Source organism: Amphiura filiformis, chromosome 14 (assembly GCF_039555335.1).
Source record: "Amphiura filiformis chromosome 14, Afil_fr2py, whole genome shotgun sequence".
Taxonomy (NCBI): domain Eukaryota; kingdom Metazoa; phylum Echinodermata; class Ophiuroidea; order Amphilepidida; family Amphiuridae; genus Amphiura; species Amphiura filiformis.
Genome location: NC_092641.1, coordinates 13,798,886 through 13,821,604, shown reverse-complemented (window position 1 = coordinate 13,821,604; position 22,719 = coordinate 13,798,886). Strand labels below are relative to the sequence as shown.

At 37.4% G+C, this 22,719-nt stretch overlaps 1 protein-coding gene across 1 annotated transcript in view; it reads right to left on the bottom strand.

Moving 5' to 3' along the window:
* Positions 1-22,719, bottom strand: part of LOC140168939 (lactadherin-like) — a 43,665-nt gene that overhangs the window by 3,837 nt on the left and 17,109 nt on the right. Inside the window, exons 4-7 of the mRNA XM_072192250.1 lie at positions 22,023-22,159; positions 12,586-12,738; positions 2,832-3,012; positions 322-444 (exon numbers count right to left, since the gene is read on the bottom strand). Of these exons, the coding sequence (XP_072048351.1) occupies positions 322-444; positions 2,832-3,012; positions 12,586-12,738; positions 22,023-22,159 (594 nt within the window). The remainder of the gene's footprint in view (positions 1-321; positions 445-2,831; positions 3,013-12,585; positions 12,739-22,022; positions 22,160-22,719) is intronic.

The following is a 22,719-nucleotide window of genomic DNA, read 5'->3' as shown; positions in this document are numbered from 1 at the left end:
GCAACTTGCTTCATCCGTTAATCACCGCTGTTAAAACTTTTATCAGTGTAGCAAATGGCTCGCTGAAAGCCATTGTTGGGTTCGTGATCACAAAAATATCTATCGTTATTTTTTATCTAATTTTATAGCGTGAAATGTTGTGTCTTTCAAAATGGTGAGTTACTATTTTAATGTGCTCACTGCTTCTTACGAATTCGGCCAAACACATTGAATATTTAGCCTACCGATGACGACAATTTAAACAAGCTGTTAGTAGCGACGAATTATTTGAAGGCAAGTTTTATAATACTATAAATTATTGTTATATTATTTTAAACTCACCAACTATTCCTGCGCTTGTACAGTCCGGTAAACAAGTCCTTCTTATAGTGATGGCAATAGTGCCGTCTGTTTCACGAGTTACATATCCTCCAGCGGGCGCAACGATGGAAAACGGTTTTGCGTCTGTTCAGGGAATAAATAATGCTTTAGCCATTGAGTCTAGCTTCCCGGGGAGGGGTTCTCAACTTTGGTTTGACTTTGCGTTTAGATGTGCGCCTGGGACTCCAAAAAACTACCTAAATTTGACCCAAAAAAACTGACTCAAAACTGTACCAATTTTTGGAAAATTTTCGCAAATTTTGCTAAAAGACGATAAAAAATTGTCACTTCTTCGACTTGTTTTGAAACGCAATTTCTTAAACCAAATATGGCTGAAAATGTACCCCGAGTCTACACTAAATGGCTGAAAATGCAACCCGAATCTGTCGCATTTCCCGTTCCCTCATTTCCAGAGGCGTAGATATATACCGGGGACATAAACTCAACCCAGAAAGTATTAATTGTTAGTAATAAGGATTACAAGAGTGTATTCATAACTGTGTTATCAACATTCATCTGGTAAACCTGTTTGATACATCATTTTTAGGGTTGGGTGATACTCGATACTAATAAGTCTGGTACGGTGTCGCTTACCAACTGAGAGATCCCGTAAAGCATGGTTATCATTATACCGCTTGTAACACAAGCGCTAAGTCACCAACAAGGATCTTGTTTTCTTATTTTTAAGAACTCAGGATCTCGCGCGCGAGTTCATGACTCAAGAACTCGTGCGCGAGAGCTTGAGTTAGTGAGTTCGCGAGTTCCTGACTTTAAGTCACGAAAATAGGATCTCTCGACTGACTCGAGATGACAAAAGTGGATGGACTTACAATTAAAGTACTGACCCCGTGAAAATTAGACAGATTTCATGAGTTCTTGAGATCCTGTATTGTCTTAACTATTTTTTTATTTTTATATAAAACCGGCTAAGTCACGAACACAAGAAGTCGCGATTCGTGATCACAAAATCTTGACTTCGTGAGTTACAAAGCGAATCGCATGGCTCTTAGTTACTTCCGTGCAAATCATGGTTACGGCGATAAAAGCAGGCGGTGATAAAGTTAATAGAGAGCTTGCGATTTCGAAACGTACGTTTCAAACGCCCATGCATCTATACTGCGCCAATAAAGTATCCTTACAGTTGGAAAAATAATCACAATTTTAAAACTGAACAATATTGGGGTAAATTTGTTTTTTTAATAGATGCACTATTTAATCCTGCACATTATGACACCACATTGAATCCAATGTGATCTCAAGAAGTAAAGTTACAAGCAATTGAATAGACGAAGGTCCAGTTTTAAAAGTGACAAACTGGCCTATACAAGGCGCAAAAAAAGAATCCAACAAGCCAAACAAAGAGACAACGCGGTTTCTTAATTGAAGCGTTATTTAAAGCAGTTTTTATTTCAGTTTTTGCTTCTCTGTACTTTTCATAACTTTCACTTTATTTGTTAGTTCTTTTGTTTCAGTTTTCTTTCGTTGCTTTTGTTTTAAATTAAAGGCAAACGCATAAATTAGCCATTCACCACTCTCAAACCAGATGTCTAATCAAATGCTTGTAACTTTGCTTCTTGAAGTCACATTGGATTCAATGTGGTGTCATAATGTGCGGAATTAGATAGTGCATCTATTAAAAAAAAACAAATTTACCCCAATATTGTTCAGTTTGGAAATTGTGATTATTTTTCAAACTGTAAGGGTACTTTTTTGGCGCAGTATATTAAAAATCACTCTCATGACGGTATTTTGAATAGATGCACGGGCGTTTGAAACGTACGTTTCGAAATCGCAAGCTCTCTAATGTTGCTATAAAGACCGAATTAAAAAGACTAATTTGCGTCTGACGTCCTGTCAAGTAGATCAAAATGCCGTACTGCGCAGGTCAGCAACCAGTCACGCCGTGCCTTTGCCCTGACATGAGACGCAAACTAGTCTAGAGAGAGAGAGAGGATAGAGGTGGAGAGATAGGGATAGGCAGGCCCGTACGCAAGGGGGGGGGGGGAGCCGTACCCAAAACTGCAAACCTGCAAAAGTATAAAAAAGTCACCTCACCATAAGTCTTTCAAAAAATCGGGTTTTTTCATGCTTTTTTGGTCGCAGAGGTCCAAATTTTGGGAAGAATGTCCACTTCTCACAAAATTGTCCCCCCTTTAAAAAAATTCCAAAGAGGAGAGGGAGGAAGGAGAGACAGATCGAGAGAGATGAAAATGAAAAATACATCTAATGGTTTCCATCAGGTATAACAAGATACAAGACTGATAACTGTCACCTGATGAAGGGCGATGGCTGAAATGTTTCTGATTTTTCACATGACATGCACTTATGGCACTCTCAAAATGGGAAGAGACGCAATATAGCAATTAAACTGATCATATACTGGTAAAAAACATACCAAAGATAATATGCAGTTGTCACTGTAGCTAAAACAGGTATCAATAGTACGAATCATTTAATAACATGCAACTTACTGAAATTAGGTAATGTTAAAGTGCCGTCAGCGTCTTCGCAAGTCAATATTTCAAATCTCATTCTAATTCCCGTGTGTAACGAACTGGTGAGAGGTTGTATTCCAATCAATTTAGCTGCTATGACGCTTTCAAATGATATAATGTCGTATGCATATATCGCCTGGTGGTTAACGTGAAATATCTGAAACAGAGTAAGGAGAAAGGGGTGTTTTATACTATATAGTTCTACAATGATATAGGTATTGTGTTTAATGTAAGGAATGACAAAAATGACGATGTCGACTTTCGATCTTCCACCTTCGGTCTTTGATCTTCAATCATCGTTTTCCAAATTTCCGAGATCGGGCGGCTTCTTTGGAAGGGGTCATAGTTTCACTAGAGAGATTGCGATGTTCCAAACGCAGCACGTGGACCGTACGTTTTCACGTAGGTTTTTACGTACGTTAATACGGTGTTAAATATTGCTAGTCTAAGTTCCAAACTGGATTGTGCTCATTCGTTACGAAGGAGAACAAGTCGACTGGAATAAAGACTATAATATCTGATCTAATCTAATCTAGGTCGATAGAGGGCATAGTGATTGAAAAAAATAATAGTAAGGGCAGGCTACTGAGTCTCTGCCTAATTAAAACAGCTCGCTTTTGATTTTGACTAACATTTTGACTTAACATGCTGCTTAAACTTAATTGTATATATTTTGGTACATTAAAGATCACTACATCCATATATCATGACTTTGCTTTCAAAATGAGACTTTTTCGTCCTGAAAATTGGGCGCGTTGCATTTATTTTATCATTATATAAATATATTTGCTTTGGGGTTTTAAAAATTGTACTTCTTGTATTTTAATCATGTTAATAGGGTCTTTTGATGATTTATCGTGTTGCTTTTTAATAATTATTGTTTTACATGTAAGTGATATTTATTTTTGCTGTATAATTTTATATTATTGTGTTTTTAACCATGTTATTTGCTATTGTACAGCGCTGTGGTAATTTTTGATATAGCGCTCAATAAATGATGTGATATATAACTTCGACATGAGGTAAAATCAGCATATTTCAACGTAGCATCTGCGTTTTACACTACGTTGGAATCCAAAATGGGAAATGTCAGCTTTTATACGCAAAGTATCACACACATTTCAATGGTCAATCTCTGCGTATGGACATCGCGTATAAATTTAGTCGATTTTCAACACATCGCTGTACCTTTATTATAATGATTTGTTACAAACAAAAAGGATCATAATAGTAATTAGACTTTCCTTCGTATGTTTATTATCATTGACTGTCTTTAACATATTGTAAAATGGACAAATTTTGTGAATTTTCAACGATGTATCTACGTTTATTTCGCACGTGGAAAATCTTCAATACTGTCTATATACGTGACCTCGCTTCGGTACAAGAGAGTGGTTGTGAATAGATCAACGTACGTCCGATACCTACGTTTGGAAATCGCAATCTCTATAATATTTGAAAATGACTTGAGTCTTCAAACCCACAGCCCCACTCTTATCCACTCTATACCATACCAGTGGTTTTCCATTTTTTTGCTCATGGACCTCATTGCAAACATGACATTGAGATAAGTACAAAGGTTTAAATAGTTTCGATGCTAGATCAATAACTAATTTTTAGATATATTGTCACGGTGGATATATACATGAATCTTATTAATTTCCTTATACATTATCCTTGTGGCTGTGTTATAGATTAATGAGTGAATGTTCTTAGTCATCAAGTAGCCATGGTAGTTGTTTTGGAAATAGATCTAATGCTGGAACATAATTTAACTTTGCTACGGTGTGTCTGGAACCACCAGACTTCTTCAGCAACTGACCTGCTGGTGATTTCAGATCTATTTCCAAAACTCTGTGTATGTAGGCAATCAAATCAGCTGAAAAGTTAAAAAAAATGCAACGTGGATATTTTTGCGGCAAACATTCCTATTAGTAGGTATGTCACAGTGGCTGCACAATAATTCTGCTACACTGTGCATGCAAGCATAACAGTGAATTGAAAAGGGCGCGCTTCAAATTTGGCCAATTTTAGAAAACATCCATGTCGATAAATGAATTTCATTATGCTTCATTTCGTCGGCCGCATCACATACTGACGTATTTGCAAAATACGCATTTCGAGAAAATTGAACTTGAAAATTTAGAGATTTTCATTTGCTTCATAATCTTGATTAAAACATTATTGGCGATTAAAACCAGATTAGCAGTAACGCGAATATACTATATTTTCAATATAATTCACTTATTACTATCAGAGCATAACTTATTCTGCAAAAAAACAATATTAAATAAAATACGTCACTATGTGAAAAGGACTAATGACAATTTCGCTGTTCAAATGACAAATACGTCGCGCAAATACGTCAGTATGTGAAACAGTTGCGCAAATACGTCAGTATGTGAAAAGGACAAAACAGCGATTTTATCGTGTTGTGACAAAGTCGCGCAAATACGTCGCGCAAATACGTCAGTATGTGAAACGGCAAATTCTTCAAATTGCAGATACGATATACTGGGCTTGCGCAGTGTAGGTGATCGGCAAATACGTCGTTATGTGATACAGACATTTCAAGGTTTTGTAAATACGTCAAAATTAAATTAATTAATATCTTAGTAATTAAGCCACTTTGAGGCATGGTTTTTGGTGAATATATAGAGTAGAACATAACAAACTAATTTACCAATTTTCTCAAAAATGTTAAAAATGTCGAATACGTCAGTATGTGATGCGGCCGACGATTTATCCAAATTGTTTAAATGTTTAATATGTGATGTGTGAAGCCTTTCCGAGGCTAACATCGGGTCCTCAAAAATTAAAATTGTTTTGTTTAAGAGCTACTGCCTGTTTTTAAGGATTTTTGAAGATCGCTCATAAATCAGTAAATATAGGCCTATTGAAGTAAAGGAACTACCACCATTTAGCTCAAATACTAATCTTTCTTAGCATGTAAACTAATTCCGTCGACAACAAATGAAACACTTCCCTAAAACCAGTTGAAGCAAAACATTAATCAATGTTTTTTTAGGGAGTAATTTTCCAAACCACAATAGCTCTAAGCCATTGTGTGTGTCCAAAACCATACTATTTTTGTATACGCGGTACAGTAAAATTGCTGTTCACTTTACCGATTGTCCCCCCATGTTAATCCAGATGACAAAATGTTAATTTAAAGTCTCATTGCAACTGAATTTTAATTTTTACTTTTCGGACTTGGCTTTGAGTAATGGTGACACATACCATGTTTACAGTAAAATGAAAATTATATTCTAGACACCGTCAAAATGTCAAACTTTTTATTTTTTTTGTATTGTTTTTAAATATTTAACTGCAGTTCATTTATTCAACCTCATAACAGGATCATACTTAAAAAATTATGATGAATGAACAGACGTTCATTAAATATTGAAAAAACCTAAAATTACTCATGCCTAATTTGCATAATAATATCATAAATACATAATTAGCTGTAATTACCTAATTTGCATAATTAATTACTTTTTGTGTATTTTTTGTTATCAATTGAAAGAACGTTGTATACATATGTGTGCAAAAAACCCGCACCTTTATATCATGTACGGTTTTCTATTGGCATCAATTTTGCATATTAATTAGCTGAACTTAGTCATTTTTGAGATTTAATTTGTCTGCAGATCGGCCGAAATTGCTAAAATAGTATATTTGGTTAATTTATTATGATTATTCAATGATAGATTTTGTTTTCTGTAACGAAGTCAGGAAAGATAGGCATTTAACATGTGATATTTAAATTAACGCTGCTTTTTCAAGCAAGCGTCCAAATATACCTTCAAAATCTCGAAATAAGCAATTTTGTCATTACAGCCATTTGTGGCAGGATTTCATTCCATCTACGAGCATCTTTAAATCGACACTACATCACAATGCATTGACCGATTTCAATTCTGTTTTTTGATTTTTGATGCTTTAATAAAGCTCAATAATGTAGGAACATTAAATAACGTGTTTCTGCTGCGATTATTTTTGAGGTGATATGCCTACTATTAGGCCTAAATCAACATCAGCGAAAGATGGATAAATCGATTTTCTCTCAAAATGGCCTCTGAAATGATTAAATTGATGGACAAAATATAGAAAACAGACTGACTAAGTCACTTATTAGTAATAGTAACACGATTCTTATGTCTCAAACTATTTAGAGGTTCTGAAATATGATTCACCGTTTGTTCATTTGTCTCATTTATAGGATTTTGAAAATGGCAGTTGCGGCGGAAGCATTACAATTTAGGTTGGGGTGGGGTGGGGCTGGGACGAGCATACTTTGTTCATTTGCGCTCGCGACTATTTAAGCACCAAATGAAGGTGTGTTTTGCTATTTTATGGCAAGTGCGCACAATTTGTCCCTATTTGGGCTAAAAACCTGATGTTTTTCATGCTAAAAAGGAAGATGCAGAAGGCAATTAATTATTGCCTTATTTTTTCTTCCCATATTCTCTTCTTACCTAATGACCCAGTGCCGCCGACAAGGGGGGTAAAGGGGGTGCGTTACCCCCGGGCTCGGGGTCCTAGGGGCCCGTAAAAAGTTAACAAAACATACTTTACTACGGGCCTGTAAAGCAAAAAAAAAAAGGACCTCAGGGGCCCGTAAAAGTAAAGATAATATACTTTGGCATCTTTTCTTTGCTTTATTATACGGGCCAACTAAGGTATCTTTTCTTGTCCATTAGGTATCTCTTCTTTTTACGGGCCCTCCTTGATCCGAGGTCCTTTTTGTGCTTATTAGGCTTTTCTTATACATGCTCACTAAGGTCTCTTTTCTTCCTTTACGGGCCCGTGGTATCTTTTCTTTAGTTTTTTACGGGCCCACTACGGTCTCTTTCGGTTACGGTTTTGTTTGCCTTTACTGGTTTAATACAGAGTCTGTTTTCTTTGCTCTTTTACGGCCCGTACGGCTCGACGTGCATTAACAATAGCAGATAGCCTTTGACACACACTTTCTAATAAATATTTTACATGAATTATGTTACTGTCTGCTTTTGCCACAATGATCATCCTCGATATAATGAAGACTTCGAGAAATCAGGGGAAAGCAGCTTAATCGTGGGAACAACAATTGCAAATTTTTGCTCGCTTTGCGCGCATTTTGCCCTCCAATGTTCATTATTATTTGATCATTTAGCTAAAAATTGGCAATTGTTCCAATAACTTCAATCTTGGAGCAAAAGCCGTTACTTTCGAATTGCAATTGCTTTGCGCGCATTTGTCCAATTCAATGGCTCATACATGATCATTTTAGCTTCAACTTGGCATTGAAATCGGCACATTTTCTGCACTTTGCACGGAAGTTGTTGAGAGAAACTTAATCTGGGAACAACATGTCACTTTCAAATTTCAAATTTGTGCGAGCTTCGCGCGCATTTGTCTCCTTCAATGTTCATATTGGATTATTGGCAGCTAAACACGCTACTTTGAACATGTGTTCAATCATTTTACACCAACCTCCCTCCCCCATGTCACAAAGAAATTTACGCCACTGCTGTTTCCTCCTTCCCCACACATACTGACACACCTATGAAGTCCTACACTATCACCATCATCGCTCGGATCAAAGGGGCCCGTGCGTTCATTTTACCCACGTGCCCGTAATGGCTTTCGGCGGCACTGTAATGACCCACGACCTCCCCCCCCCCGCGCTTCCCCCGCCTATGGCATGCTGCGCTTAACGTTAATGCGCCCTTGTGCATAAACGTGTTAATTGACCTTTGATCAATCTATGGTGGGATGTGCAGAAATAAAACTACCGGAAGTGAAATGGCGTGTTACGAAAACATCCATTTCTCACGTAAATGATTTTGCATGTATAGGTTGGTCAAATTGTCTCGATCGAACAGAAATTTGGTCCAATAAATTATTTTAGTGCCTCTTATCTGTGATGTGTGTGGGGGTGTGTTTGTTGAGGGCTGATAGTCTGGTTCACACCGACATCGCCCGGTTAATAATTACACTAGACAGCAAGACACTGAAATAAATACACGGGATCGATACACGTGGATGTGCTATGCACGATTGATATTCAGACGATAAATCTTTGGATACCGGGTTGAAAATGATGAATATCTCCCGTAAATGATATCGTATAAAGAAACCAGATGCGGTTCCTTGCACTTGAATATATATTTTGAACAGATATGATAGTCGTTAGCTTGCGTCTTGAAAAACAACCGTGCGTCTTGAGTCAAGTGTACAGGCCAATCGTGCAGGTAGGCTAAAAGCATATGACCTATGGTGTACCATGATAGACTAACACACAGCGAGGTCAGTAACCGGGCTAATCGGGGCTATTGTCAGTAGCCTTAGTCAGATGTCCTTCGGCCCATGCGACTCAAAACTATTAAACAGATCGATACAAAATGGCTATGCGTGGCGGTGGATTCAACCTACCATGGCGATTTCTGCCATGAAGATATCGGGGCGATGACACTGTGTGGTTAGGGGTGTATATTTGGTGCGTGTGGAGATGTAGGTGGGTGTGAGCTATATGAGTGCGAGTGTGAGATTTTGCCTCAACAAGTGCAATTAAATTCTTTGAGCAATTTTATTGTTATTTTATGTATATTTTGTATGTTTTTTTTATGTCTTTTAAGGGATCTAAAATGAGCGTTTATTGCGTTTCGACAGTATTTTTTATGGGACATGAGAGCACCTCGGACCTATCGAATTGCATTCTGAATACGAAGCATGTCTTTCTGATATCAAATAATTTTCATTTTTTAAAATCACAATATAATACAAATTTTATGACAAATTATACAAATTTGATATTTTTCAAATTTTTGATATATAACAGTCCTCGAAGTAAATTATGTAAATCTAATGATATATTCTTAAAGTGTATGTAGCAGAGAGGAAAAGCCGACGGTCAATTGAAAATTTTGACCTTTCATATTGAAGATATTGATTTTTTTCCCAAAAAGACCTAATTTTTTTTTTGTTTTGGGAAAAAAATTTATATCTTCAATACGAAAGGTCAAAATTTTCAATTGATCGTCGGCTTTTTATCCCACCTACATACACTTTAAGTATAAATCATCAGATTTATAAAGTTTACTTCAAGTACTGTTAAATATCAAAAATATCAATTTTTGCTATATCAATATTTTTATGATTTGCCATAAAATGTGTATTAAATTGCGACTTTCAAAAATCAAAATTATTTGATATCAGAATGACATTCTTCGTATTCAGAATGCAATTCGATATGTCTGATGTGCTCTGATGTCCCAAAATAAATACTGTCCAAACGTTCATACCCCAGCCCTTAATGCAAACAATGCAAATGTAATATTTCATGTAATTTGGCCATGTAATCTGAATCGGAATCATAACGGAAAGGTTTAATATGACTGTGTCCGTATTTTGCTCGATTTGAAAGTCGTGACTGTAAAAATCGAAAAATGTAGTAATATATACATCATATACCGGTATCGAAAGCTTAATGTAATTTTTAAATGTTAAAAGGGCATTTCGTGATCCACAGCCTCATCCCCCACTTATTTCCAAAAAAGTTGAAATTTTTATACCACTGGAAACCTCTGGCTACATAATGTTTATGTACCAAATATTTCTTGAAGATTAATTCGTTTAGCAAAAATATCGTCAAATTTGAATTTCGTTCTGGTACACCTGCCAGAACGAAATTACAACAGTGGCCTATGGAGCAGTGCAATACGCATAATCATGCATAACTCGCAAACGCAAAAACGGATTCAACTGTTTTTTTTGGGAATAAGCTTTTTTCTTGGATATGTACTGAAAAATGTCATAAAAGAGGATGATAGGATTTAAGACAGTATAAAGTGTACGTGTACGTTTGTTCTACTTTTCTAAAATTATCAAGTCTGTAGCTTACTTTTAAGATAAAAAACACGATTATTTCTTGGAAAAGTTGATAATACATTTTGTGTGACTTCTTCACTAAGTGAACGATTTTACGGGCTCACTAATTGAGAGGTCTCCAAGCTTTATTGAACGGCGAAGTCGCTGGCTAGTGTTCTGATTGCACTGTCTTAACTGTGCGTCGCTGAAAATTCGCTATTAGAGAGATTGCGAAGAGGCGTTCACTGCAAACGCCATACGGGTTACGGGTTTCTGCATTTTGCGGTAGAACGTCATAGTCCCGTTCACATCCAAACTAGCCTCCTACACAACCAGTTTGTGTCGGTCCTAACGCTCGTCGTTCCTAGTTTGTTCGTGATAGCCGCATAGAGTCTGAACCAAGACTACGTGTAAACGCAATTGCAATCATGATGGCGCTATGCTGAGACAAATAATCTAAAGGAAATAGGAAGCACCCATTCATTCACTTTGGGTGCATCGAACCAGAGAAGATTATCTTCTTTCATCGCACTACTTTCCTCGGTATTGATATGCAAATACGACTGGCTGTATCTATAATGCTCTAAGCATTCAGTCCAGATAAGCGATATTTGAGTTTTGCGGGCTATTGGAAAATGAGTATAGGCCTATGTTCACACGTGTATGCTATTTGTCTAAATAATCTAAACAGAGTTTGGTGTTGGATGCCTAGGAAGTCTTGGTGTATATTATTCGAATAACAAGAAACAAATTCCATTATCATATAAATAATACCCTGTTTACTTTCTAAAGCAAAATGAAAATAGATAATCTAATATGCCTAGTTCGATTACTACCCAGCAAACACAAATATATTACAGAAAACGTTAAATGTCGGGTTAAAGGGTATGTGAAGGTCAAGGGCATTAAAAGTTTTAATAACATTCCAAAAACCTTTTGTTCAAAACTTGCTGATAAACGTTCTAACACAATAGACACTTAAATATGTTTGCCAAATGATATTTTACTATAGCATTTCGAATTTTGGCTTAAAATGTTGTTGTATTATTTTTTCAGTATAACACGAGTTTTCATGATTTTTATATAAACATACATCGATATGTTATCAAAATGTTTTAACTAAAACCAAAAAGACATGCATTATCATGTTTTAAAAACATTTTGGAGTTTGCTGAATAGTATCCATAAGCAAAACACTTTGACAGCTGTTTAATGCACAACGAAAAAGCAAGGCGAAAAATAGCGTTGCACGAACTTCTGTTCCCCGTCCCAAACAGACAAATATACCGCATTTATGCCGTAACACGACACAATCCTGCCTAAAACGCCTCTTCGCAAGCTGATTTTTGGACGGCATTTTCCACACACAAATGAATAGGCAATCTGCCCGTTCGAATTCGCGTCGAAAAAAAATCGAAATTTGTTCACTTCTTCTTGTCTATACGAGATCAAATTTTAACCCCCAAAATGGATTTTATTACATGTCGGACTCTACTTGTTCTATTAGGATACTTTGATTCGCTTCATAACATGATAAATATAACATTTTTCTGCATTTTATAATGCATTTTTTTGTCATATTGGAACGTCATTTTTTGCTACCAACCGCAACGTAATCGCCATACGGTAATTCCATGATTGACCAATTCACAATAGATTTCACCCTCTAGAGGGCATAATAACCGATTTTCGACTAATGTAGCTTGCCGTTCGCGTTCCCGTGTCACGTTTCACGTAAATTTCGCAATCTCTCTAATGTATGTGCGGTGCAGATACCTAATACTTTTAATAGTTAAATACGGTTGAGTTGCTTAATTTGCTATTATATGCCATAAGGTGCAGATACCTAATAAGTAAATACGGTTGAGTTACTTACCCTAGGCGTGTCATTATCATTAATATATTGCATTGACTTGGTGTCGTTGCCAAGTTTAATCAAAATACTGGTGAGACAGTTTATCTCAAGAGTTCCCTGTGGTCTACATTGCAAAATGATACCTGATATAAACATTGGGTTGGTAAAGGTCACCTGCGAACGAAATACAAAGTAGCAAAAATTAAAGTACTACTTTACTTATACTTTACTTCATCATTATCATCAGTTGGTCTGGGAGTCCAACTGTTGCGGGCTTGGGCTACCGAAACAATTTTATTTGGCTGCAGCATCCCTTCAGTATCTCCCAGGAGGTGATGGACTTACTGCAAGTACAGTGTGCGCTGCCGTCCCGGTTTCTTCTTCCCATTTGGTGGAATATAAAGAGCATCTTTCATAGGCACGTCGTCTGTAAGTATATGGCCAAGAAATTTGAGTTGATGAATCTTGACTCTGGCAACCAGTGGGTTAGTGTTGGTCAGATTGTAAAGTGCTTCATTTGGAATCCGATCCGCACGCTTGATGTTTAAGGGGGTATAATATATATATAGCATATGATTTTCATCAGTACCCCTCTTCTATTTTTGTTGCAAATTTATGAAGTACATAAATAAGTTCATCACCTCATGTCCTGAACTTATAAAATATCTCTGCATACAAAGTGCTTTTAAACCATTTTAGTAAATCATTTTGGCCCTATATATTTTTTGTTTACTGTATCTTAGTAACTCAGATGTGTGTTTCATAACAAACCATAATTTATTCTATTCAAGTAGAGTACATGAATATAATACATTAAATCCTTTGTTATACTATCTATAGAAAATTTATTCAGCGATGCATGCTAAATAACACTGAATAAATTAAATAAGCTCTGCCACAATGGATGAAATAGCCAATTTAATACTATATACCTTCTATAATGTGTTGTTAGGAAAAGAGATTTAAAAATGCTATAGGTCATCATAGGTCAGGTTATAGGTCACTTGGTTCAGGTCAAATTCAGGCATCCATTTTGAATACATGTGATATCATAATGAGGCATCAATTTTGATATTTTGTCTTTTACTGGATATATATTGAAAAGGTGTGAGGTGGATATATTTAAATACCTTGGGATGTAAATGGTGAGTACAATATAGATTGCCTAGTTGAAATGGATTGGACAAATAAATATAAAATAGTTACCAAAATCACAAAAATGTAGCTTACGAAAAACTACCTAATATGGTGGTATAGGTGACAGGAAATACAATTTTGTTCAACATTGCTGTAGTATGGTTGTGGTAACCTGTTACCTATGGTTTAATTAAGTTTCAGTGAAATAATGTCGCAAGTTAAAAATACAAAATAGAGCTCAACATTGAAAATAGAAGCATTTTAAACAGTTCGTTTTTGATAGGTGTGGAGCACCAAGTTCATGAAGTCATAAAAGAAATCAGGAACCACTTATTCCCATTTTACATATCAACATTATTTCTCTAATGTGTTAGCAACACATATCCAAAATTTTAACGAAATCCGTTGATAGTAAGCTTTCCAAAATGAAGTGAATTTACTACATCAGTGATGTACCACCTTTTGGTTCTACCTTTAAAAGCATGTAAGCTACATTGATACCGATGCCACCAATAGAACGAGAAGATTTGCCCCTTCATTTTGCATACCACTTTGTCCAATTTTTTTCTCATTTCTTCACAAAATGTAAAAAAAAACGCAAAAAAAATGCAATGGATGTAGTACCCCCTTAACATGATTCTATAGGAATATTTTTCAAAGACAACACATCCTTATTGATTACCCATGACTCGCACGCTGATACCTTTTATTTATTTATTATTTTTGGGTCTCAAACACTAGAGCCCACCTTGGAACCCACTTGAATTATGTGACATGGTTGATGGTACTACATACCATAGACTTTAAGTGTTGGCTGAGTGCTACAGTTTGCAGTCATATTTTCTGTCTTGTATGTGCACTAATGACAAGACCTAGTAGCTGCTGTTGCAGTAGCAGTCCTAGTAGTAAGCTGTAACTGGGCCCGGGCTATGTAGGATTCCATCAGGGCAATATCATCAGCAAAACCAGGTAATTTAGCATCCTAGCAGTATACCTCCTTGTCCGACGGGGGTACGTAACAATCCAGAAGTGGATTTCTTCAGAAGGTAGTCTACCAGGACAATGAACAGGAATGGCGCGAACACATTACTCTAAAGCACTCCAGTTATTACTTGGAAAGGCCCGAAAATACTTCCATCTACCATGACGGCGCTGTTGGAGTCCTTGTAGAGCACCTTAATGGCAATGACCACAACCTTTGGTATTCCGTATTGCCGCAGCACTGAAAACATGACTGACCAGTTGATGGAGTCGACTCGATGGAGTCACAAAAGTGACTGTCAAGGGATTATAAGGTGTACTCCTTGAAACCTTCTATGACTCACCTCAATATGTGTAATAGTTAGCGTAACTGCGTCCTGATCTAAAGCCAGCATGGGTTTCTCTTAGTAAGGATCGATGTGAGGTCGAATCCTGTTCAGAAGAATCTTGATGTACACTTTGCAGCAATAGACATAAGTGAAATACCACGGCATGAAAGAAAAATCGACATTCTTTGGTAGAGGAATGAATACATTTGTAACCCATTGACGCGGTGGTGTCAGCGTTTAGAATACTTCCATACAGAAGAATCATATCAATCATGCTATCCCCTTCTCCCTGAAGTGCTTCGAAAGTTATAGCACAGTCCATTGTTGGTCTTCATGGCTGCTAGTGCGTCGTCTACTGTCACTGTCGTTGTTTATAAAAAGTGAACTAAAATATTCCTTCCATTCCTCGGGCAATTCAAGAAAGCGAGTGAATGATTTTTCAGGCGGTGGTGTAATTCCCCATCTCATCGGCCAGCTTCATCAGATTTAAAAGAGTTTTTAAGGCTGGTGTTCAAGTTCCTCCATCTTTCTTTCCATGACAAGACTTGGAAATGGAGTACTGTTTTTAGCCCTCATCTCTTCCACCGTTTATGTCTAATTGCTCTGTCTGATACCCAACCTGGCAGTTCGCATGTCTTTTGCTTTCCAGCTAAAACTCCTCCTTTGTATCAGGGTCTTGCAATTTCTTCTAGTTGAATTTTAGTATCTTGCAAGGTTTTTCTTTGCTTGTTCGCAGACTGGTATACGATGATCGGAGCCCACTTCTACTGAGTTGTATGGTCTGCAGTTGCGGAGAGAATTTACCCACTTACTGTTTATTAGAATGTGATCGAACTGTGCATGGTCTGATCCAGCTGGATGCCTCCAAGTCTAGAGACGGTTCCTGGGTTGGGGGAATTTCATTTGGGCCGGTCTGAGATTGTATTCCTGGCAAGTGTTAACCAGACGCTCACCATTTTCATTGGTTGAATCATGGTAGTAGTATGGGACAATGACCCAAGGATACTAGGATGATATGAATGTAGTGCCTTTTATACCGTCCAGGTAGTCAGATAGAGATGAATAGAACTCCTCCTTGTCAGGAGATGTTGAACACTCAATTGGTGCAAATACAGGGTGAGTAAAAAAAATTGCAATAGAGCAAAGAATCGATATTTATGTAAGAACCAAGTTGAACTTTCCCATTATTGAAACGTGTTATAAATGCCACACCCAATAGTCACCTTCTGTGAAAAAAATGAAGTGACTCGCTACTACCGTTTAATTTTTATGGGTCCTTTTGCTGCGATACCCAATTTCATTATTTGTCCACGAGGTACCATGTATTTTGAATGAGAGCATACAATGCACGACAAAGGCACCAGCTCTGAAACTGACTTTAATTTAAATAAGGTTGATTTTTGCGTTACTTTAATTTCTTTCTTTTTTTCTGTTCAAACAAACTTTTTAACATTGCTTTAAGTGCTTCATATACCTCACTCGACTCCAACTCCAGTTTTTTATCCCCAATATGTCTTACTAAAACTTACTGGAAATTGTGTAATTCACTCCACTTCAATCTGCGCGCATTTCATTTCGACATTTGAAAAACCCGCCTACAAATTTAAATGTTTTGATACATCTTTAAAGTAAAGGGAAAATCAAAATAACAACAAATAATGTTTCTTCTATTTAAACAAGACCAAGGACAATAACACTTTGGGTGCTCCATTTTATTTCAATGCCAATGAGGTTAAGAAAATGGCAGTTGTTCCAAATCTACATTACACAGAGTGGGCTGACATTCAAATTTTAGATGTCTCTTGGACAAACACTAAAATTGAGTATCGCTAAATCAAAATCAATGATGAACATGTTATTTGAAAAATGTTTTAAAACCTAAAAGATTCAACTTGGTTCTTAAATAAAAATGGATTCTTTTCTCTATTGCACTTTTTTTTGACTCACCCTGTACAACAGTGATATGCTTAGCTGAGGGTTACAATGGATTAGTAACCTTTTGGAAACAGCTTCAACACTCTGAAGACATCTGTGAATGTGCTTAGACACGACCAGCCCCATTCCTCCGTGCATTTTCTTTGTAGCAGAACTGAATATTAAAACCTAGTTCCTATCGTCTCATCGAAATTCATCAGTTGGGCTAGGTTGGGGGTAGATGTCAATACCTGCATCAGTGCAGCTCATGAATAGCTGATGGATTTCACCTTGTTGGTTAACAGTACGGACATTATAGGTAGATATTACGAGAGGTTTTAAAGTAGAGAGGCGACAATAAGGAGGCCCAACAGTTCGTGTTGGTGTGCCGGGATCCCGCAGGTTACTCATGGAGTCAATAGTAGACTGTCGCTCATCTAAGCTTAGAGGCCCATGTCACTAGTAGGGAACGACGGGAATTCGCATAAAAACGCAAACTCTGGTAGGGCTAGTTTAGTTCCAATGTCTCTTGCCATGAACATCAAGCACCATCTTCATTTTCTTGAGTATTCTAAGGGGTCAAGGACGGTAGTGATTCTCTTTATATTGGAGTAGCCTATCTCAATGGCGCCAATTTTTCATTTTCATCATGGGCCAAAGAGGGGAAAAGGAAGATTTACTTCTCAACGGTCATTAGGCTGGTGTTGAACATGTCATCATTGGTCAACCTTCCAACACGTTCCAGATCATGGCCGAGAATAATAGATTATGACACAAATGAAAGTATAATGGTGCAGTTGGCCTTAAAATTCAAAATTTGGCACGAACAAGTTAAAATCTAAGAGATACAGAAAACTGTTTCCCTAACAGTACCTATGGTCTTTAGCTATCGGAGGGAAAAAAAGAAACGAAAAATGAGACATGATGAACAAAGAAGTCACTTGGAATCCCCGGGATTCGAACCTCGGACCCCTCGCATGCCACGCAGAAGATCACCGACCTGTAGCCGCGGTGGTTACGCTGGCCCGGCCAGCGATTCCCTGGGTATATGACTTAGGCTGATTGCGTCATCGTATCACGTGGAATGCATGCACGTGAAGGGGTTTAAAGATGAGACCTGGTTCAGTACGACGGCAACGTCCCTCACTTCCGGTAATTTTTACCGGCGTGACCTCTGCTATTACGTAACAAAATGTTAAAAATAAGACGGCAAAGACGGTATTTTGGAAAATACTCAAACAAATGGAATACACGAGTTATTTCTCGCTTTTTAATTTTCGTATGGAGCCCATAGATAAGATATGAAACATGAGTTTAAACAAACAGTAACGTGTAAAAGTTGAACTATTGTGGTCAAAATGAATGTACGTAGTAGCCAAAAAATGAGGAAAACTGCATGTTACGATCACCAAAATGGTTATAATCTACAACTGTGAGCAAACCCCGGTGTCTAATGTTTATCATTAGGCTGAGTTCACATAGAAGTATACTGTATACGGTATTCGCTATACGAAATACGCTCATTCGATCAGGCTGAGTTCATATAGGAGTATAATAATGTGAACTCAGCCTGATCGAATGAGCGTATTTCGTATAGCGAATGGCGAGTATGTCAGTTTACCCATTTTCTTCGTCTTATCAAGTGCTTGTAACTTTACTTCTTGAGGTCACATTGCATTCAATGAGGTGTCATAATGTGCAGAATTAGATAGTGCATCTATTAAAAAAATTAATTTGCCCACATATGGTTTAGGTTTTAAAATTAGGACGGTATACGTTGCACTAAAATCGAACACGCACGATTCCCACTATACTATACTATACGCAGGTATACGGCCTTTTCGAATAGCTCTTATGTGACCCGGTACTATGAAATTACCTTGCTCGATTTAAGCTATACGCGTGCATCTGCAAAACGTGCATCGTATACCCGAATGGTATACTTCTATGCGATCGTAGCCTTATGTGACCCGGTACAATGAAATTGCCCTGCTCGATTTTAAGCTATACGCGTGCACCTGCAAAACGTGCACCGTATACCCGAATAGTATACTTCTATGCGAACGCAGCCTTACAGAAAAGCATACGACCGGAGTTTGATCATTAATTGTAGATATAACCATTTTGGTGATCGTGACATGCAATACTCATTTTCCTGGCTACTTTGGGCATGTTCAAGCTTCTTTATTTTCCATATAATTCAACTTTTACACGTTATTTACACGTTGCTTTACACAAAATGTTTGGTATCTTATCCGTGGTCAAGGTATGTAATTTAATCAGTAAACGTTTTGATAAAACACGTTATCTGGCAAATTTTCAACATTGTGTTACGTAAAACCGTGCTCACCAACGCGTAACAAATTTCTATCGAACAAAAGAGGTCATGAAGTTGCCGTCGTACTGAATTGGGTTAGTGTTAATGCCGGGAGCGTTGTTATTTTACATAAAAATACTTTAGTAAAAAGAATATAATTTTGTTTGCGGAGTATTGTATTATTATGGAAAACTTTAAGTTAAGGGCTTAATACAAATAAAATATCGGATTCAATGTGTTTTTGATTGATTAATGTTTTTTATAGTTTTTAGTTTTTTCATGATTGACTAAATGCTGTTCATTTTGTTCGTGATGATGGTTTTTTTTCATAACACTTAATTCAAAATATAGCCGTAATTCTGTTCAATAAACTGCAGGTGATATGTTTTGTACGAATCCACACTTCTCTGTACGGAATGTACCCTTAACTGTAGATTCGTGCAGAAAAGTGTTGATTTGTAGAAAATAATCTACAGACTAGTTTTGAACTGGTGTCCGCACAAAGTGTAATGACTGCTGTCTCCAACTTATGATATCCTAAACGTCATTGTTAATCAAAGGGTGTCTTTGTTATACCCCGGGCCCGTAATGGCTTTCGGCGGCCCTGGTGGTACCTAAGTACGGGCAGTGGCGTAGCCAGCACTTTTTCAGCGGGTGGACAAAAGGGTGGGGCAATTCAAGGAACTTTGACAAAAATGGTCAAAAATGGGCTAAAAGGTATAAAAAGGGCTACAAATCTTAGTTAAGTAGGTAATGGGCATACGCATCCTGCACAAGAACAAATAAACACATTGGGGAACGATTGCTCGCTACAAGAGGAAACTGAATATATTTAATAAGAAATAGTGAACAGTTTACCAACCCAAAGTGTTACAATTAAACATGACAACAAATAAAAAAAATTCCCGACCGGCATACAACCCAACTTGAAAAAAAAAGCAAGGGAATTTGCCGGCATGGGAATCGAACCCACGACCTTCCGATCTCTAGACGGACGCCTTATCCATTAGGCTACCAGCTCCCACTGATAAACGGTGGTTAAAACTGGGTCTAATGTTAGCAGTCGTGGTATACAATACACACAAACAAATATTACGCAAGTACACAAGTGAAGGAGATCATTACTGATGCTTAATCGTTTCCCCAGTGTAATATAAGTAAAGTAGGTAATGGGGATACGCATCCTGCACAAGAACAAATAAACACAATGGGGAACGATTGCTCGCTACAAGAGGAAACTGAATATATTTAGTAAGAAAGAGTGAACAGTTTACCAACCCAAAGTGTTACAATTAAACATGACAACAAATAAACACAATTTCCGACCGGCATACAACCCAACTTGAAAAAAAAGCAAGGGAATTTGCCGGCATGGGAATCAAACCCACGACCTTCCGATCTCTAGACGGACGCCTTATCCATTAGGCTACCAGCTCCCACTGATAAACGGTGGTTAAAACTGGGTCTAATGTTAGCAGTCGTGGTATACAATACACACAAACAAATATTACGCAAGTACACAAGTGAAGGAGATCATTACTGATGCTTAATCGTTTCTCCAGTATAATATAAGTAAAGTAGGTAATGGGGATACGCATCCTGCACAAGAACAAATAAACACAATGGGGAACGATTGCTCGCTACAAGAGGAAACTGAATATATTTAATAAGAAAGAGTGAACAGTTTACCAACCCAAAGTGTTACAATTAAACATGACAACAAATAAACACAATTCCCGACCGGCATACAACCCAACTTGAAAAAAAAGCAAGGGAATTTGCCGGCATGGGAATCGAACCCACGACCTTCCGATCTCTAGACGGACGCCTTATCCATTAGGCTACCAGCTCCCACTGATAAACGGTGGTTAAAACTGGGTCTAATGTTAGCAGTCGTGGTATACAATACACACAAACAAATATTACGCAAGTACACAAGTGAAGGAGATCATTACTGATGCTTAATCGTTTCCCCAGTATAATATAAGTAAAGTAGGTAATGGGGATACGCATCCTGCACAAGAACAAATAAACACAATGGGGAACGATTGCTCGCTACAAGAGGAAACTGAATATATTTAATAAGAAAGAGTGAACAGTTTACCAACCCAAAGTGTTACAATTAAACATGACAACAAATAAACACAATTCCCGACCGGCATACAACCCAACTTGAAAAAAAAACCAAGGGAATTTGCCGGCATGGGAATCGAACCCACGACCTTCCGATCTCTAGACGGACGCCTTATCCATTTGGCTACCAGCTCCCACTGATAAACGGTGGTTAAAACTGGGTCTAATGTTAGCAGTCGTGGTATACAATACACACAAACAAATATTACGCAAGTACACAAGTGAAGGAGATCATTACTGATGCTTAATCGTTTCCCCAGTATAATATAAGTAAAGTAGGTAATGGGGATACGCATCCTGCACAAGAACAAATAAACACAATGGGGAACGATTGCTCGCTACAAGAGGAAACTGAATATATTTAATAAGAAAGAGTGAACAGTTTACCAACCCAAAGTGTTACAATTAAACATGACAACAAATAAACACAATTCCCGACCGGCACATACTGCAGTTACTGTCCGTTTTCCTATACACAATACACAGTGCTCTTTCCCATTGACGCGTGACCTCTACAAATAGCCCTACGGGTAGGGCTACATTAAGTCTACGGTTAAGGCTAGGATTTGTACGTATACGTTACAATTATGCGGAGGGTATTCCTGTAAGTTAGAAGCTCAAAGGTTGATTTTCCCCCACTCACTGACCTGCATCAACTCCGTGGATATAGGTATTTTGTATAATTCCCACGCACCCACTCCGTTTAGTCGTCCGCCATAATGGTCTGTGACATGGCGGTCTATTTCACCCGTTACATGCTCCATTCCAGAAGGTATCACGCAATCTAATGGGAAAAAATTAAATATAGATAGGCTAAAAAAATAAAAGGTTTGTTTGCCCTTTCAGACATGTTGATCAGTGCTTACTATTAGCAGGTTAGCACTATAGTAGAGAGACTGGGCTAAAGCTATTCGTCCCCATGTTGTATTGGATCACCCCTTTAACAAAAGATAAGTTAACAATAAATATAACTAAATATATAAGGCAAATAAATAAATAGAGTTTGACCTATCTACGATGCACCGTTCTTGAGTTACCAAAAAGGTCACAGTTTGTTGCTCTATGAGGGCCAAAACATAAAGTGCTCCGATTTAGACAATAGAGGTGTTAACAATTTTGTGTCGATATAACAATTCGAATACAGAATATTTTTCACTATCTAGTATGCTGCGTAACCTAGGTCAATAGGCCTTAATGGGAGCCATCATTCCCTTAAATTTTTCAATATTTATTATAACTATATAAATTTAAGACAATGGTGGTTCGCTGATCAAATTATTGCTCGTTGTGTCGCTATAACGAAAAATGCGAGAATGAATACAATGCAGTTAAGGACCGGTCACA